The following is a 16,416-nucleotide window of genomic DNA, read 5'->3' on the forward strand; positions in this document are numbered from 1 at the left end:
TGACAAACCCTGCTTTGACAAAAAGCGTCAAAGCAACACGAGTTGTAATTCTGAAAGCCGCAAACGGCTCCTCGTTCCCCAGGACCAAATTCCATCCTGTTAAATTATTGCACGTTGAATTCCCATGGGGATTCGTTGGTTCAGTGTGGTGTTGCAGGTCCGAGCGCCTCCCGTTCCCATCCATCCATCCGTGTGACCTTTGACTCTGTGTGTCTCTGCTTGTCTCCATCATAGGGTGGACCCGGTGCTCGCGGTTTCCCCGGTGCTGACGGAGGTGCTGGTGGCAAGGTGAGTGACGGAACCTCCTCAATGACTTTACTGACATCTGCCACAGTATAGTTCACAGTTCAATGGAGTCAGTACAGAGGTAGAGAGAAAGAACAAGGGAAATAGAATTGATTGATTGATTGATTGATTGATTGATTGATTGATTGATCGAATACTCTATTAACCGCTTACAAATAGTACAGTGGTACGATTTTGCAATCGTACCCCCCAAAAAGCCCTGAGGGCTTATGTTTCCATTGTGGTCCTTAAAACAATGGGCCAGGCAATCAAAAGTTCCTAGTAGAGCGAAGAAAATGAAAATCCACATACAGTAGACAATAGACACATTATACAGGCAGGCCAGATGTTCCAGATATTCATGAGCAATGTTAACGAGACATTTATAAAGCAGTCAAACACACTGCATATGCATACTATTCTTACTGTCAATCATACACGGTCAAATCGTCATTGTTCATTTTACTCTGAGGGTACACAAACATAACCAAATGGACCCGTTTGGTTACATTTGTATACAAATGATTTAATAAATGAACATTGAGGATTTTCTGTGTATCGATAACCTGACACCTTTATTCATTTTAGTTTATTTGAGCACACTTCAAACACTCACAACTGTATAGCGTACTAACAAACGGTAAACGGTGCATTTATATAGCGCCTTTATCCATGGCTCTTTACATAGATTGTGCAATACATTCACCCACTCACACACACATTCACACACCAATGGCGGAGGAAACCATGGCAAGGCACCGACCTGTTCGTCGGGAGCAATTACGGGGTTTCAGAGTCTTGCTCAAGAACACTTCGACACTAACTCTGGGGGGGGGGGGGGGGGGGGGGGTTGAACTCCGGGTTCGAACTAGCAACCTTGCGGTTACCATCCGGGTCACTCTACCCCTGAGCCACTGCCGCCCCCCATAATAATAATGATATATGGCAAACATCTTCACCAGACTGACCCCCTCTCTCTCTCTTGTTGAACAGGGAGCCCCCGGCGAGCGTGGAGCCAACGGACCCGGAGGCGCTCAGGGCGCTACCGGCGAGGGTGGACGCAACGGCGAGCCCGGCATGCCCGGATCCAAGGTAGGCCTCACGCGACGGGACACCAAACGCAACGCGTTTACCTTTAATATATTCATGTAAGATTATTATTATGTTACCCAGTAACGAGTAGTACTTGCCAAAGCACTGATATTGTACCATATTGCTATGTAAAACATGGTATTAAATATTATTGCTCAGGATTTGTTGGCTGCCCTTTGAAAACATTCCGTTTTAATAGGTTCGAGAGAGATTGATGCTTTATTTTATAGCTTTTTTTTTGGCTGGTTGGTGAATCTATGGAAATATATTAAGTTCTAAAAGGAGCTGGCTAAACAGATTGTGTTGTTGTACATCTCCTTTTTTGTTTGCCTGTGGGGAGGGGGCTTAAGTAGTATGTAATATAATATATTACTCTTGATTCCAAGTAATAAGTAATGTAACATTATTACTCTTTTCTAAGGAGTAACGTGGAATATAAAGTAACACATTACTCTCTAGTAATATGGCCCAACACTGACTGTGGGTGTGGCCTGCTGCTCTTTTTAACCCATTCAGGTCTGACGTCGAAATTAAAAAAAAGGTTTTGGCGCGCGCTATGAGCTTGTAGATCTGCTATTTTTCAATAGCTAGATTACAACATAATGTTTAAAACACCAAAAGGGGTTCCCGCCCAAAATGGGTTAAAGAGAGTGTGTTCATTGCTTCTTGTTCTTGTTTCTCCTCTCTGTAGGGAATGACTGGCAGCCCCGGATCCCCTGGCCCTGACGGCAAAGTCGGACCCGCTGTAAGTCCTGTTTTCCACAGATCAACACCCATTATGCCACTGTAGTGTCATTGTTATCGTCAAACGATTCAATAGAAAGTGGTGGTTCTCAAATATTCTCATGTCATTTCATGGCAATTTGATATTTAGCTACCCCTGTCCTGAAAATAATTTGTTTCAGCAGGGACCCACGCAATATGTTCACATCTGTTTTTGAACGGTGTCCCACTTTGAGAACCACTGCCATAAAGGATCAATTCTAAAGTCTAGAACTGTTATGGTAACATATGTTCAAAGTAATTTCACCACCCGCTGTTCTTTAGGGTGGCCCAATAAAGGATCAATTATAAAGATCCAGAACTATTAGTGTAAATCAATATGTTCAATATAATATAATCAATTATAAAGATCCAGAACTATTAGCGTAAATCAATATGTTCAATATAATATAATCAATTATAAAGATCCAGAACTATTAGCGTAAATCAATATGTTCAATATAATTTGACCTGTTCTTCAGGGTGCCCCTGGACAAGATGGCCGATCTGGACCCGCCGGCCCCTCTGGAGCCAGAGGTCAGCCTGGAGTTATGGGATTCCCCGGACCCAAGGGAGTCAATGTGAGTGCACTGTACTATGATTCTTTTCTTTTAGAGAAAATTCACATTATAGAAGATCATTGATTGACCTCCAATTGTGTTATTATTATCTCTGTAAAATCAACTCTTGAGAGTGTTCCATTTGAGTTACACACCTGTAAGGGTCATTTTGGGCCCCTGGTGTTCCAAAGAGCCAACATTCAGACTCACCATTACTTACTGTCCTATTCCCTCCATCAAGATTGGACTGGCTTTTGACCCAGTCTAACTATTTATATTAATATAGAAACAAACAAGAATGCCGATATTTCCCCCAGGCTTGATATGATGTATACCATGCATGACATTTCCCTGCTTTTTAATGTTTAATGTTGCAAGTTTAGTTTTGAGCTTAGATTTGGTTTCCATCTTTTCTTTTAAAGGCATCAATTTGATGCAACACGCTTATGGTCACCAGAGATTAATGTGGACTTTGTCTCCTTCAGGGTGATGCTGGCAAGCCTGGCGAGAGAGGAGCAGTTGGTGCTGCTGGAGCCCTCGTAAGTATATCTTCAAAATGTCCGAAAACTATACGAACAATCCTGGCGGCCGTGATATTACGGGCCTTCTGGCTTCCTCGCGCTGGTCCATCATGATTCCCCAAATAGAGCACCGAAGTCTGACGTAATTTACACATCATACCTAGGTCACGTTTTCTTTCTTCCTTCCCCCCCATTCTGAATTCCCATAGACTTTTCTTATATCACATCAAATAAGAACTGTGTTCCAAAGATAAACTAATTATCCCATTTATGGATATGAAGAATCAACTGACTGAGACTGAGAAATCGCCAATGTTATGTGACTGTGAATTAGTTACATTTTCGCTAAAACGGACCATATGAAATATCATAAACGATACAGTCAGAGACACCTCCCTGACAATATCGTGGAGGCAGTTTGTTTATGTTTGGACCACAGTTCTTTCTATGAGCCGATTTCTTTTTTAGAGATAAATGACTTCCGGGAACCAGCTGGGGATGAGCGAGTCACATCCGAACTTCTGTGCTCTATGTTTGTGCCACACCAATCAATGATAGCAAGCTATATGAACCAACCAGTAGCTTAGCATAATGTGTGTAGCACTTGCACAGTTGCACTACCCTTGACGATCTTACAGGCGTATGCAAAGGCTAAACTTATGTCATTTAGATAGCATATATATAGACATAGCACTCTATCGTGTATACTCATAGTTTTATTGTACACTACAGATATTGTACTGTTGCTTATGATCCTTGATGACTATTTCTATGTATTTGATGTATTACCATGTGTTGTTGGATTAAGAGTGTCAGCTAAATGCCTAAATTGTAAATTGAGTTGATGATGATCTCCTAATAATGTCATGTCTTCCTCCTTAGGGCGCTACCGGCAAAGAAGGAGATACTGGTGCTCCTGGACCCCAGGGCCCCGCTGTATGTACCATCATCATTATCATCATCATCTCCACATACCTTACGCCACATACTTAGTTGCACAACGAACATATGAGCTCGCAATGCTCGCAGATCGGCTCTTTTCAAGGGAATCGAAAGTCACATTTAACTTCATACACGACTCAATTGGTCCTAGTTGGACTCTAGGGCTGAACAACTTGGTATTGTAGTGTATTAGGTAATATTAGGGTCCACGAAAGCAACACAGTACAATATGAATTTACCCTTAAATGTATAGTGTGCCCTACTGGACACAGCACATGACATTAGAGAAGCTTTTCACACAAAAACAATGGTGAAAATGTGATTTCTGCTTCAGATCTTTTGAAATTGTTTATTTGTTTGCTTTTCTAGGGAGGTGCTGGTGAGAAGGGAGATGGTGGACCCGCTGGACCTTCAGGATTCCAGGTATGTTCTTTACAGCTTTCCACCTATCTTAAAAAACTACATTCCCCTTAATTAGAGCAGGCTATGAATACAGTATGCGTATAATATTAATATTAATAACTCATCGTTCTTCTTGCTCCTGTACAGGGACTCCCCGGACCCCAAGGTGCTACTGGCGAGACTGGCAAGCCCGGTGAGCAGGTAAGGTGTCACAGATATTATGTCATTTGATTTCAGGGCACGCCGATAGCTGAACAATAAAAGAAAAAGAAAAAAGTATACATTCGTCGGCAGTTATTTACTGTACTGTACTGTATCTCTTGAAATGTCGAGGGGCGTGTTGTTCAAATATGACAGATTTGCTCGGCATGTTGTTTGAAAATGACGTGATCGGTTTCCCCGATTTCCCGATCGGGACAAACCTACTTGTGGGTCGATTCGTTTTTTTTTTTGCTTTTCAAATAAACTAAACCAAAACCTCCTCTTCCTCATCTTCCACACAGGGAGTGAACGGTGAGGCCGGACCCTTCGGCGCCTCTGGACCCAGAGTGAGTGACATTATGGACTCTTAACCCTTCCCCTCAAATACTAGTTTTCAACATCCATTATCATAAGCTGGATCTTGTGGTGTTTTGCCTAACGGTGTTCTCCTCGTCCTCCCTTCTCCGTTTCCCCCCGACAGGGTGAGAGAGGTTTCCCCGGTGAGCGTGGAGGTACCGGTGCTGCCGGACCCACCGGAGCCCGCGGATCCGCTGGCCCCGGCGGCAACGACGGAGCCAAGGTGAGATTGTCCTCCCAGAGCAGATTATGACAAATAACTGAAATATACAAAGAAATTAAAATGGAGACGATTATGTAATCATTGTGACAGGCCTAATCACGTGTCGTATGTGTACACCAGCAGTTCCGTATTTTTTCAGTAACCATAATCCTGTTTTGATGTATGTAGGATAGGCACTTATAAGCTTTCAGCTTCTGCCTATTTCCTTTTGATCACCTCTAACAATGTAACTGTTTCTTTATGTTAATGTATTATTGTGTTGGTGCTGTTGTTGCGAGGATGATCAAATAAACGAAACAATAAAGCTGATTTAATAACCCTCTCTGTTCTCTCTCTATCCCTCTCTCTCTCTCTCTCTCTCTCTCGGGTGTGTATATGTAGGGAGAGGCCGGTGCTGGTGGTGTGCCCGGTGGCGCAGGACCCCCAGGTCTTCAGGGAATGCCCGGCGAGCGTGGTTCTTCTGGCATGCCCGGTGCCAAGGGAGAGAGAGTGAGTAACTCTCACCATAAAATGGCCTGTGTCAAAGTCCAAGTTCAAAATACCAAAGCTCTGGCATGGCCCAGTTCTAAGTGAGAGATCATTAATTAATATTGTGTTACACTGTTCTCTCCTCTCTCAGGGCGATGGCGGAGTCAAGGGAGGCGATGGCCAGGCTGGCAAAGACGGTATGCGTGGTATGAGCGGTGGTATTGGACCCTCAGGACCCCCTGGAGGTCAGGGCGAGAAGGTGAGCTTTTTGATCAGAGAGTTTTGGTTGTTTATCAAGACCAGGAATATATAATTACAGCATATATCATATGAAATGTGATGTTAAAATGTGTTCTCGTTGTGTTTCGCAGGGTGAGGGTGGCCCAGTTGGACCTGGAGGAGTGACCGGTGGTCGTGGTGCACCTGTACGTTTTCATTATTTTGACATACTATATTTAGATTTATTTATTTTTGTCAAAATAGTATGGTTGAAATGCAACCATTTTTACAGCAATAAAAAAAATGAAACATCATATAATATTTTTGTTGCAGACTAGAATAGTATGATGTTAAAAAGAAAATGAACTTAACGTGACATACTGTAAAACCTTGAAGGATTCCATGACCTTTTCTTTTTATCCATTCATTTTGTCTGTCCTCGTTTCCCCAGGGCGAGCGTGGTGAGAGTGGACCTCCCGGACCCGCTGGTTTCGCTGGACCCCCTGTGAGTGTGCTGTCATATATATCACATAATACATGATATATGCTTTCAGTCAGTCAGTCAGTCAGTCAGTCAGTCACACACTGTCCTGACCCAGACGTTTGTCTCCTGCCCACACAGGGTGCTGACGGTCAGGCCGGAGGCAAGGGAGAGACTGGTGATTCTGGACCCAAGGGAGAGGCTGGTGCCCCTGGACCCGGTGGACCCTCTGGAGTCCCTGGACCTCAGGTAAGGCCAGTCGCTCGAGTACGGTCGGCAGGGATGACCCATATGGGACATTCTTGGGCGATAAATATTAATTTAGACGATGGCCGATCGATACCGATGTTTGTTTATTTCGTTTTTTTGGTTGTTTGTGTGTTCGTTTTAGGTGTCGGTGTTTTTGATTATTTCACCCTCTTTATGCCAGGGAAACAAATACATATTCATTATAAGGAATAGCTGTTCAGAATCTACAGCTCGGTGGGTTTGCAGATGACGAATACACAAACATGAGGAGCCCCTCGAAAACGAGACTTTGCATCTCAAAGGGGCTTATAAATCCCCCAGTGAGATTTCACATTAACATATTGATACTCATCAACAACGGAAACATTGACTACTGCACTATATTTCCTGTCACTGTGCTGTCCCAAACCTAGACCTTAAAAGCTTAGCCATGAAAAAAACGATGAATGAACTAATATTGTTTATTATTATATAACGTATAAATGTTTACACCCCAACAGGGACCTTCTGGAAACTCTGGAGCTAAAGGTGCTCGTGGTGGTGCTGGATCTCCTGTGAGTACTGGACCCTTTTTTAAATCTCTTAATCTTAATGCAAACAATATTGAGTTGAGTTTTATTTCGAGTGGTTTTATCGTGATGTAGGATTTTGATTATTAACCGTGTGTGTGTGTGTGTGTGTGTGTGTGTGTGTGTGTGTGTGTGTGTGTGTGCGTGTAGGGTGCTACTGGCTTCCCCGGACCCGCAGGCAGAGTTGGACCCCCCGGCCCCTCTGTAAGTTCCCTCTCCTCTTAAAATTCCGTTCGTCATCATCGTCGCACAGGCAGCGAAACCAAAGTGTTGACAATGTTCGTCAGATCATGACTAGTAGTTTTATCTGACTCTCTCTACAGGGCAACAGCGGAGCACCCGGAGCCGTCGGACCCGCTGGCAAGGAGGGACAGAGAGGAGGTCGCGGTGAGCACGGAACCGCCGGTCGCCCCGGTGAGGCTGGCGCTGCCGGACCCGCAGGACCCTCCGGAGAGAAGGGAAACACCGGCTCCGATGGACCCGCTGTTAGTACAATTCCTGTTCTATTGTCTGACGTACAGCGTAGAGCAACTGGTTCCTCAAACCTTTTTCATATCAAGGATTCCCATGTTTAGACTGCTAGGACCCCCCCTCCGGAAAAGAGTTTGTGTGTTAGGGGAACTCCCATAAGAGAAGATTTGTGTTTCCCCAAAACGTTCTACAAGCTCACAATTTAACGTGTTGTGAGCTTGTAGATTGGCTATTTTTGAACAAAAAAGGGGTTAAAGTGGTTAAACTGTTCCCTATTTAGCTAGGGGACCCCGCTCAAGAATGCCTGGGTGGGACCCCTGGCGCAACCCCACTAGGAGAAGCAGTGGATTAGGCAATATTAGAAGCGCTTATTATTACTGGTCTATTATGGCCAACCTGATGGATTCTAAATGTGTGTTGCTGTCTTGTTTCTTGTGCCGCAGGGTGCCCCCGGTACTTCAGGACCTTCAGGTATTGCTGGACAGCGCGGTATCGTAGGTCTGCCCGGACAACGTGGAGAGCGCGGTTTCGGCGGACTCTCTGGACCCGGTGTGAGTATACATCTTCTTCTTTGGCCCCCCAAACGTTTTGGCTCAAGAACCAAAAAGATTAATATCATGTTAAAGGTTCTATTCTACTGTCTATTCTACTGTCTTTTCGTAGAAGCCTCCATCTTCTTCCTCTAACAGAAAGTAACCTGCGTCTCTCTCTCTGTTCTTTTTTTACTCAGGGTGAGCCCGGCAAACAGGGACCTGGCGGTGCTCTGGGTGAGCGTGGACCCCCAGGACCCATGGGACCCCCCGGACTGTCTGGTGCCCCCGGAGAGGCTGGTCGCGAGGTATAACACACAGGCCCGATTCACACACAGTACAGATTGGTTTATAACTCACTGCATCAAATATAAGCGGTGTATTTTCTGCCTGAGGCCTGGTTGTGGCGCTCTAGTCACTGATGGTGGGATTGTCTCTCCACTCCCACAGGGATCTACCGGTCACGATGGAGCTTCCGGCCGTGATGGCCCCGGTGGACCCAAGGTATGCCTTCACCAATAATCAACACTGACTTGTTATTTACCTCAGTTGGTTCCCAAACTTTTTCCTGTCAAGGACCCCCAAATTGACATTCATGACATTAACCCATTTAGGCCTGACCTCGGAATTTAAAAAAATCCTCCAGTTTTCTGAAATAAATATTTTCACGATTTTTCAAAAATAGCAGACCTACAAGCTCGTAGCGCGCCACTCGGTGGCGCGTTATGAGCTTGTAGATCTGCTATTTTTCAATATCCAAAAAGGGTTAAGCCGGGGACCCCCATTTGAAAAGATTTGTATGGCTCTAGCAGTGATTCTCAACCTGTTTGATTTCAACGACCGCCAGTTTGACATGCATTAGTCTACGGACCACCATTTATTGGCATTTCTACCATCTCCGAGACCTCATTTATATTGTAAAATAAATGTTAATTTACCTCTTCTTCTTCTTCCAGGGAGACCGTGGAGAGGGCGGAAATGCTGGTGGACCTGGCGCCCCTGGTATGCCCGGTGCCCCCGGTCATGCTGGACCCTCTGGCAAGTCTGGTGACCGTGGAGAGGCTGTAAGTACCGTACACACCTGGCAGTCCCTGGTAGTTATTCTGGTTCTTAATATAAGATGAGACATGTTTTTTTTCTCTTGTCTAACCTCGCTCTCTGTCTTCTATCTTTGTTAGGGTCCCGCTGGCCCTGCTGGAATTGCTGGACCTGCTGGAGGTCGTGGTGCTCTGGTACGTTCAGCTCTACATCATCACACACACACGCACACAGACACACACACACATGCACACACACACACGTGTGCGCACTTGAGGTGGACGGTGTGAACGGGCGATGACGTTGCTTGTGTTTTCATCCAGGGCCCCGCTGGCGGTCGTGGTGACAAGGGAGAGGCAGGCGAGGCTGGCGAGAGAGGACACAAGGGACACAGAGGATTCACCGGCATGGCCGGTATGCCCGGACCTCATGTGAGTAGAAATACTGCACATTAAAAACCATCGTACTGTAATGTGTAATGTAATGTAATTGCCTACTCTCTGTCATATCTGTTAACCATTTCTCCTAATCCTGTGTGTAGGGTTCTAACGGAGAGCAAGGACCCGCTGGTACCAACGGACCTGCCGGACCCAGAGTGAGTACTATACATATACACCCTGGTCACATGACCATGTGTACAAGCTGAACATGTACGTGTGTGTACGCAATCGCTTCGACCCAAGTGGTGTCACCACCTTAATAACGAGTGTGTCTAATGTCTCCATATTAGGGACCCTCTGGATCCAGCGGCCAGTCTGGTAAGGACGGCATGAACGGTCTGCCCGGACCCCTCGGACCCCCTGGACCCCGTGGTCGCAACGGAGAGTTGGGACCCGCTGTAAGTGACACGTTTGTACTAGCAGTGTTGTTTTCGTCGACTAACACTAAGACGAAAGATGTTCGCCGACTACCCCTTTTCACTGACAAAAACGAATGGAAACTAAATGAAAATTAAGCTACGATGACTAAAACTAAGACTAAATATACTGACAATTTCGTCGACAAATAAAAACTAGACAAAAATGTTAAGGAAGGGACTAGTGGACAAGATATCCAGTATAAGTCATTTCATACTTGGTTGGATGCTGAAAATACAAAATACATGAGCTTGTTGATCAGCTATTTTCAGCAAGTGTAAAAACACTCATTACGACGGCATCAGGGCCCGCCATAATACATTTTAGTCGACTAAATCAACTGTAGATTTAGTCGACTAAAACTAGACTAACACTAAGACATTCCAGGTGACTAAAATGTGACTAAAACTAAATGAAGTTTCAGTCCAAAGACTATATGACTAAACTAAAATAGAAATTTGCTGCCAAAAACAACACTGGTTTGTAGTCATCATTCTGCACACTTTGCCCACCAAACCCCCCACATGTTGATTCCTAACCTCCTCCCCATCTCTCTCCAACCCTAAAGGGTGCTCCCGGTCTTCCCGGACCCCCCGGCCCCGCAGGAGCCCCCGGCGGCGGATTCGACTTCGTCAGCCAGCCCATCCAGGAGAAGGCCCCCGATCCCTTCCGCGGAGGCGGACACTACCGCGCCGACGACCCCAACATGCAGATCGACCGCGACATGGAGGTCGACAACACCCTGAAGACCCTGACCCAGACCATCGAGAGCATCCGCAGCCCCGCCGGCACCCAGAAGAACCCCGCCCGCATGTGCCGCGACCTGAGAATGTGCCACCCAGAGTACAAGAGCGGTGAGTCCAAATACATGTTTTTTTGCCATAAGAGGATATTAGGTCGTTTGCCGTCCGATCGACTCCCTCGTGTAAATGTCCCTATAATTCACGTATAGTCCAAAGTTGTACTTCCACAAGTCAAGTTCGTACTTCGTAGATCCGCTGTTGTGGAATATGTTTGAAACATTTTGACAACACAAATCTTACTATGGGAGTCCCTGGCACAACATCTTTTCAGATGGGTGTCCACAGACAGATAACTATAACTTTGGGGTCCTTGACATGGAAAGGTTTGAGAACCACTAGTGCAAGACATGAATTTTCTTTTTTTCCCATTAGTGTTTTGTTAGTGTTTTCCCGATAGCATCCCTGTGTGGTTGTTATATATCTGATTCAGATCTCAGCCACTGGCCAGTCTAATCACTCCTGTCCTGTTTGGTTCGCCCCACAACAGGCTCCTACTGGGTGGATCCCAACCAGGGCTCCGGTCTGGACGCCATCAAGGTTCACTGCGACATGGAGACCGGCGCCACCTGCGTCCACCCCACCGAGTCCATCGTCCCCATGAAGAACTGGTACCAGAGCAGGAACGCACAGAAGAAGCACGTCTGGTTCAGCGAGTCCATGACCGGTGGATTCCAGGTGAGAACACACACACACACACACACACACACACACACACACACACACACACACACACACACACACACACACACACACACACACACACACACACACACACACACACACACACGTCTGGAAGCTTTGTTGTAGCTTGAGTTAAAAAATGCCGAAAGATAAGCAAAGGCGACGCTGTCCGTAGTCACCTTATAGGTAGTTTTGCTATTTTTGAGGCCGGCATTATACAATGAAGTATAATACAGGCCAGGGTTAAGTAGTACTAATGGAGACTAATTAAGAAAAAAATATATATAAACAAACTGCTTCTTGATTATTTGATTAAAAACAAGCTTACGTTGATTCAGATTCATTTGTTCTAAATATCAGTTTCGATAACGCCTTCTAAATCTAAAGTGTTCGGAATTTTTTGTTGTTGTAATCTTTGAATACTGTACATACTGTACAGAACCCCAAGAGGGGTTCCCGTCCAGAAGGGTTAGACAGAATATTGTATAACTTACACATGAAATGGCCATGTACAGTACAGTAGTAGCAGATGTACAATAAGGCAGCAGCAGCAGTACTCAAGCCTCTCCGCTTCCCTCTCTCTCCTCTCCTCAGTTCCAAATGGCCATGTACAGTACAGTAGTAGCAGATGTACAATAAGGCAGCAGCAGCAGTACTAAAGCCCCTCCGCTTCCCTCTCTCTCCTCTCCTCAGTTCCAGTACGGCACCGACGGAGCTGACTCCGAGGATGTCAGCATCCAGATGACCTTCATGCGCCTGATGTCCAACCAGGCCAACCAGAACGTCACGTACCACTGCAAGAACAGCATCGCCTACATGGACTCCGCCAGCGGCAACCTGAAGAAGGCTGTGCTGCTGCAGGGCTCCAACGACATCGAGATCAGAGCCGAGGGCAACAGCCGCTTCACATACAACGTCGTCGAGGACGGCTGCACGGTGAGAGCAATATTATGTGAAGATATGGAGGGCGGGATAATTAGCCTAGATCATAGACAGAGAAGTGATGAAGAGGCAGGTGGAGTGCTGGTCAGGCCGTGATGAGCGGACCCACACAGTGCTGGTCAGGCCGTGATGAGCGGACCCACACAGTGCTGGTCAGCCTGTGATGAGCGGACCCACACAGTGCTGGTCAGGCCGTGATGAGCGGACCCACACAGTGCTGGTCAGCCTGTGATGAGTGGACCCACACAGTGCTGGTCAGGCCGTGATGAGCGGACCCACACAGTGCTGGTCAGCCTGTGATGAGCGGACCCACACAGTGCTGGTCGGGCCGTGATGAGCGGACCCACACAGTGCTGGTCAGGCCGTGATGAGCGGACCCACACAGTGCTGGTCAGCTCGTGATGAGCGGCCGTTACAATCCTGGGCGTTACACGTGCAGATGAGAGTTTTAAATGAACAGAAGAGGTCACTGTGTAGCTAGGTAGCTACCAACATTTAACAGCTGCTTCTGTGTTGTTATTGTTTACCGTTTACTTGAGCAGACTTGTGACATTTGTTTCCTTTCCTCCTTCCTCTCCACAGTCACACACTGGCTCATGGGGCAAGACAGTCATCGATTACAAAACGACGAAAACATCCCGTCTCCCCATCATTGACATTGCACCCATGGATGTTGGCGCAGCCGATCAGGAGTTTGGCGTCGAAGTTGGCCCAGTTTGCTTCTTGTAAAAAAGAAAATGAAAGAAATATGGACATTGTTGTTTTTTTTCTAGCAGTCATCTCTAAATCCTTTTCCCGTGCATTCCAAACTCATTCGGCTGCCATTGGTCCACAAGCTTTAGAACTACTCTCTCTACTGAAGACGGTTTTACGTTTTCATTTTCTCCATCGACGAGAAGCATTTTCTTGGGACTGCTACTTTGACCGACACCAACAACAAGGACACTTTGAATCTTTTGTTTCCACTGGCAACAAGAAAATAATATAAACGCGTGTAAAATGTTCCCCCTGGAGTTTAAAAACAAAGCAACAAAACCACCACTCCAATGACACACTGGGTGTTTTCTCTTTTCACCACTGCAGAAGGACATTGAAAACAACACAAAATGTACCATGTTCTGGTGTTAAATAAATTGTAAAAAGTGTGAAAGTGTCTTCTTGTTCTAAATTCATGAAAATCACCCGAATGTTGCTCATAAAAACACCAAATAGGAGAGAACAACAAAGAATGGCTACCTCATAACAAGAAGTCACCTGCAAGTTTTCTTAAACGCAAGGGCATTATTTTACACAACGAGGCTATTGGGGGGGAAACCAGCTACAGTCAAGGCGGTGCTATTTTCAACTTAACGAGGTCCAGTGATTGGAGTTTGATAGTGATCACACTATCTCAGCCATACTGTAACTATTATTGCCACTAATGCCTGCAAAAAAAAGACCTTTGGTGCTACAGTAGTAAATTGACAAATTGTCTTGTTGTCGACGCAGTGCAATTGTTTTCTTGTTCGTTGTTGGCTCGATGGCCAGGGTTCCTCTGAAAGGTGATAAACTGTGGATGTAATGCAATGCAAAAAAAAAAGAAAGAAGAATCATGTCTTTGTACATAAAAAGCAAAATGAATTCTGGTCCCTGCCCGTGTGTTCCAATCAATGTTGAATCTTTTCTGTTTCTGTTTGCCCTGTGGATAATTTCTCTTCAACTAAAACAGCACACATCTCCCCATCATCACCCCCCCCCCCCCCCCCCCCCCCCCTTTGTTCATGTTTGTTTGTTGATTTCACTTGTCCCCCGATGAAGTGTTTCTTAAAAAAAAAAAGAGGGAGGAAAGAGTTTAAAAAAAAGAAAAGTGAAATTGAAGCAGACCCACTTTCATGGTTTAAATGAGAGATTCTGTACTTATTTTGTACATGTATAATAAATCAAGATGTTTTTAATTATTTTGGATGCTGCAAATAAAGCATGAAGTGGTCTACTCAAAATGGCTGAGTTTTCGCTGTCCTGTTTTGCAACTGTTGTGAAGCTGTGTTGTGAAACACCCTATACAACTGTGATTTTATATTAAGGTGTTTCAACTTTTGGAAAATGCTTCATGATAACAACACTGAAGTGGCACTTCATCTGTCGCCTGATTAATATTTTGTTATACAACGGTAAAAACTGGTGTGCAATTAAACATAGTAGGGTTCAAATTAACCTGTTCCACAACCGTTGCAGTAGAATATTACTTTTAATAAGCAGCAGTGAAAACAAGGCCAATGTTTTGTATTCCCACTGATTGCTTTTATTTCACTATTCATATAATTAGGGTCGACCGTGCATATCATGTTTTGGTAGATAATGTAACCTAAAACAAAGACACAAGGGTGGTGTGGTGCTAGACCATGGCAGTGGCACGTAATAGATGTGTCTCAGACTCAGGATCTCAGGAATCTTATATAGGCTACATACATTTGAAGTACATTAGAAGCTAAAGGAGTTTTGACTAATAATAATAATAATAATATTAATATTAATAATAACAATACGCACTTAACATTTCTGCAAATCTCAAAGTGCTAAAGGGTTTAAAAGCATTCCATAAAAACAGCAAAGGCAACCAAACAAGTAGCCTACATTGTAGGCTACTTGTTTGGTTGCCTTTGCTGTTTTTTCACCATATTGTAGAGACCCTACTAGGCTAGGGTCATTAGGCCTATATTAAAAAACTAGGTGAAATCAGGGCATAGAGGAAAAAAAGAAAAGGGGAAAAAAGAAAGAAAAATGCCCAAGAAAATGAAGTAAACATTTTTGTTTGAAAGGTATTTTTATAGTGATTTTTCCACAGATCACTGTGTCCATCATACACGTTGCATTACCGCCATCTACTGGACTGTGGAAAATTGGAAGGTCTGCCAACATAATTATACGGTAAATTATACGGTATAAATGTTGTGGTCGCCTGCCTAGCTGGCAGACTTATACATGAAAATACTTAGATATATGTTTGGAGGGTGTTTATAATCAAATATATATTTATTTCATGAACTTTGTCTTTGTTTTGTTTAGAGTTTGCCCCGGAACTGTTTTGTCAGGAGGAGTCGGACACAATACGTGCTTACACCGGATTACACACTCAGGATTCCGTAGGAAGTTTGTTCATATAAATTTGAACAAATCAGCGTGGTGAAAAATGTCTCGAAAACGAGGTAGAATGTGTCAAACGGACTCTCTAAAGCTGAGGCTGTCGATAAATGAACACCTGACGTCGGTGGGAGAGGAGATATTGTGTGTTTTGGAAAAACAGCAGAGTGATGTTGGTCAGCTGAAGCTTGTCAGAGTGTTTGTGTTGGAGCGCCTCAGCACTGCTGCAGGATTCATGTTCAGCCTCTTCCAGAGAGAGATAGAGACACTAGAAACTCTGCTGAAGAGACAAGACAAACTTCTGGACGTCCTTTTACAGCCACAAGTCATATTATACAGACCAGGTTTGTTAAGCCGACAAATCAACAAATATGAGAATAAATGTCATACGTTTAGAAAAGCACTTTGAGTATAGTTGTGCTGATGCTATAGCTCTTCTCTCCTCCCTGTGTCTGTGTATAAAGAGGTTTCCCCTGAACATGAGGAGAAGAGGTCCAGTCTGGTCAAGGAGGAACCACAACCCTCACAACATGAGGAGAGGAGGTTCAGTCTGGTCCAGGAGGAACCACAACCCTCACAACATGAGGAGAGGAGGTCCAGTCTGGTCAAGGAGGAACCACAACATGAGGAGAGGAGGTCCAGT

The 16,416-nt window shown here is 44.9% G+C and overlaps 1 protein-coding gene across 1 annotated transcript in view; it reads left to right on the forward strand.

Moving 5' to 3' along the window:
• Positions 1-14,278, forward strand: part of LOC306919577 (uncharacterized protein) — a 58,642-nt gene extending 44,364 nt beyond the window's left edge. Inside the window, exons 33-62 of the mRNA XM_079532337.1 lie at positions 235-288; positions 1,279-1,377; positions 2,069-2,122; positions 2,622-2,720; positions 3,185-3,238; positions 4,103-4,156; positions 4,532-4,585; positions 4,712-4,765; positions 5,068-5,112; positions 5,247-5,345; positions 5,727-5,834; positions 5,965-6,072; positions 6,185-6,238; positions 6,484-6,537; positions 6,655-6,762; positions 7,263-7,316; positions 7,482-7,535; positions 7,655-7,816; positions 8,246-8,353; positions 8,533-8,640; positions 8,783-8,836; positions 9,289-9,396; positions 9,511-9,564; positions 9,694-9,801; positions 9,912-9,965; positions 10,101-10,208; positions 10,796-11,081; positions 11,518-11,705; positions 12,405-12,647; positions 13,236-14,278. Of these exons, the coding sequence (XP_079388463.1) occupies positions 235-288; positions 1,279-1,377; positions 2,069-2,122; positions 2,622-2,720; positions 3,185-3,238; positions 4,103-4,156; positions 4,532-4,585; positions 4,712-4,765; positions 5,068-5,112; positions 5,247-5,345; positions 5,727-5,834; positions 5,965-6,072; positions 6,185-6,238; positions 6,484-6,537; positions 6,655-6,762; positions 7,263-7,316; positions 7,482-7,535; positions 7,655-7,816; positions 8,246-8,353; positions 8,533-8,640; positions 8,783-8,836; positions 9,289-9,396; positions 9,511-9,564; positions 9,694-9,801; positions 9,912-9,965; positions 10,101-10,208; positions 10,796-11,081; positions 11,518-11,705; positions 12,405-12,647; positions 13,236-13,382 (2,934 nt within the window). The 3' untranslated portion in view covers positions 13,383-14,278. The remainder of the gene's footprint in view (positions 1-234; positions 289-1,278; positions 1,378-2,068; positions 2,123-2,621; positions 2,721-3,184; positions 3,239-4,102; positions 4,157-4,531; positions 4,586-4,711; positions 4,766-5,067; positions 5,113-5,246; positions 5,346-5,726; positions 5,835-5,964; positions 6,073-6,184; positions 6,239-6,483; positions 6,538-6,654; positions 6,763-7,262; positions 7,317-7,481; positions 7,536-7,654; positions 7,817-8,245; positions 8,354-8,532; positions 8,641-8,782; positions 8,837-9,288; positions 9,397-9,510; positions 9,565-9,693; positions 9,802-9,911; positions 9,966-10,100; positions 10,209-10,795; positions 11,082-11,517; positions 11,706-12,404; positions 12,648-13,235) is intronic.
• Positions 14,279-16,416: the final 2,138 nt, after the last annotated feature.

The sequence above is a fragment of the Electrona antarctica genome (assembly GCF_951216825.1).
Source record: "Electrona antarctica genome assembly, contig: scaffold_26, whole genome shotgun sequence".
NCBI lineage: Eukaryota > Metazoa > Chordata > Actinopteri > Myctophiformes > Myctophidae > Electrona > Electrona antarctica.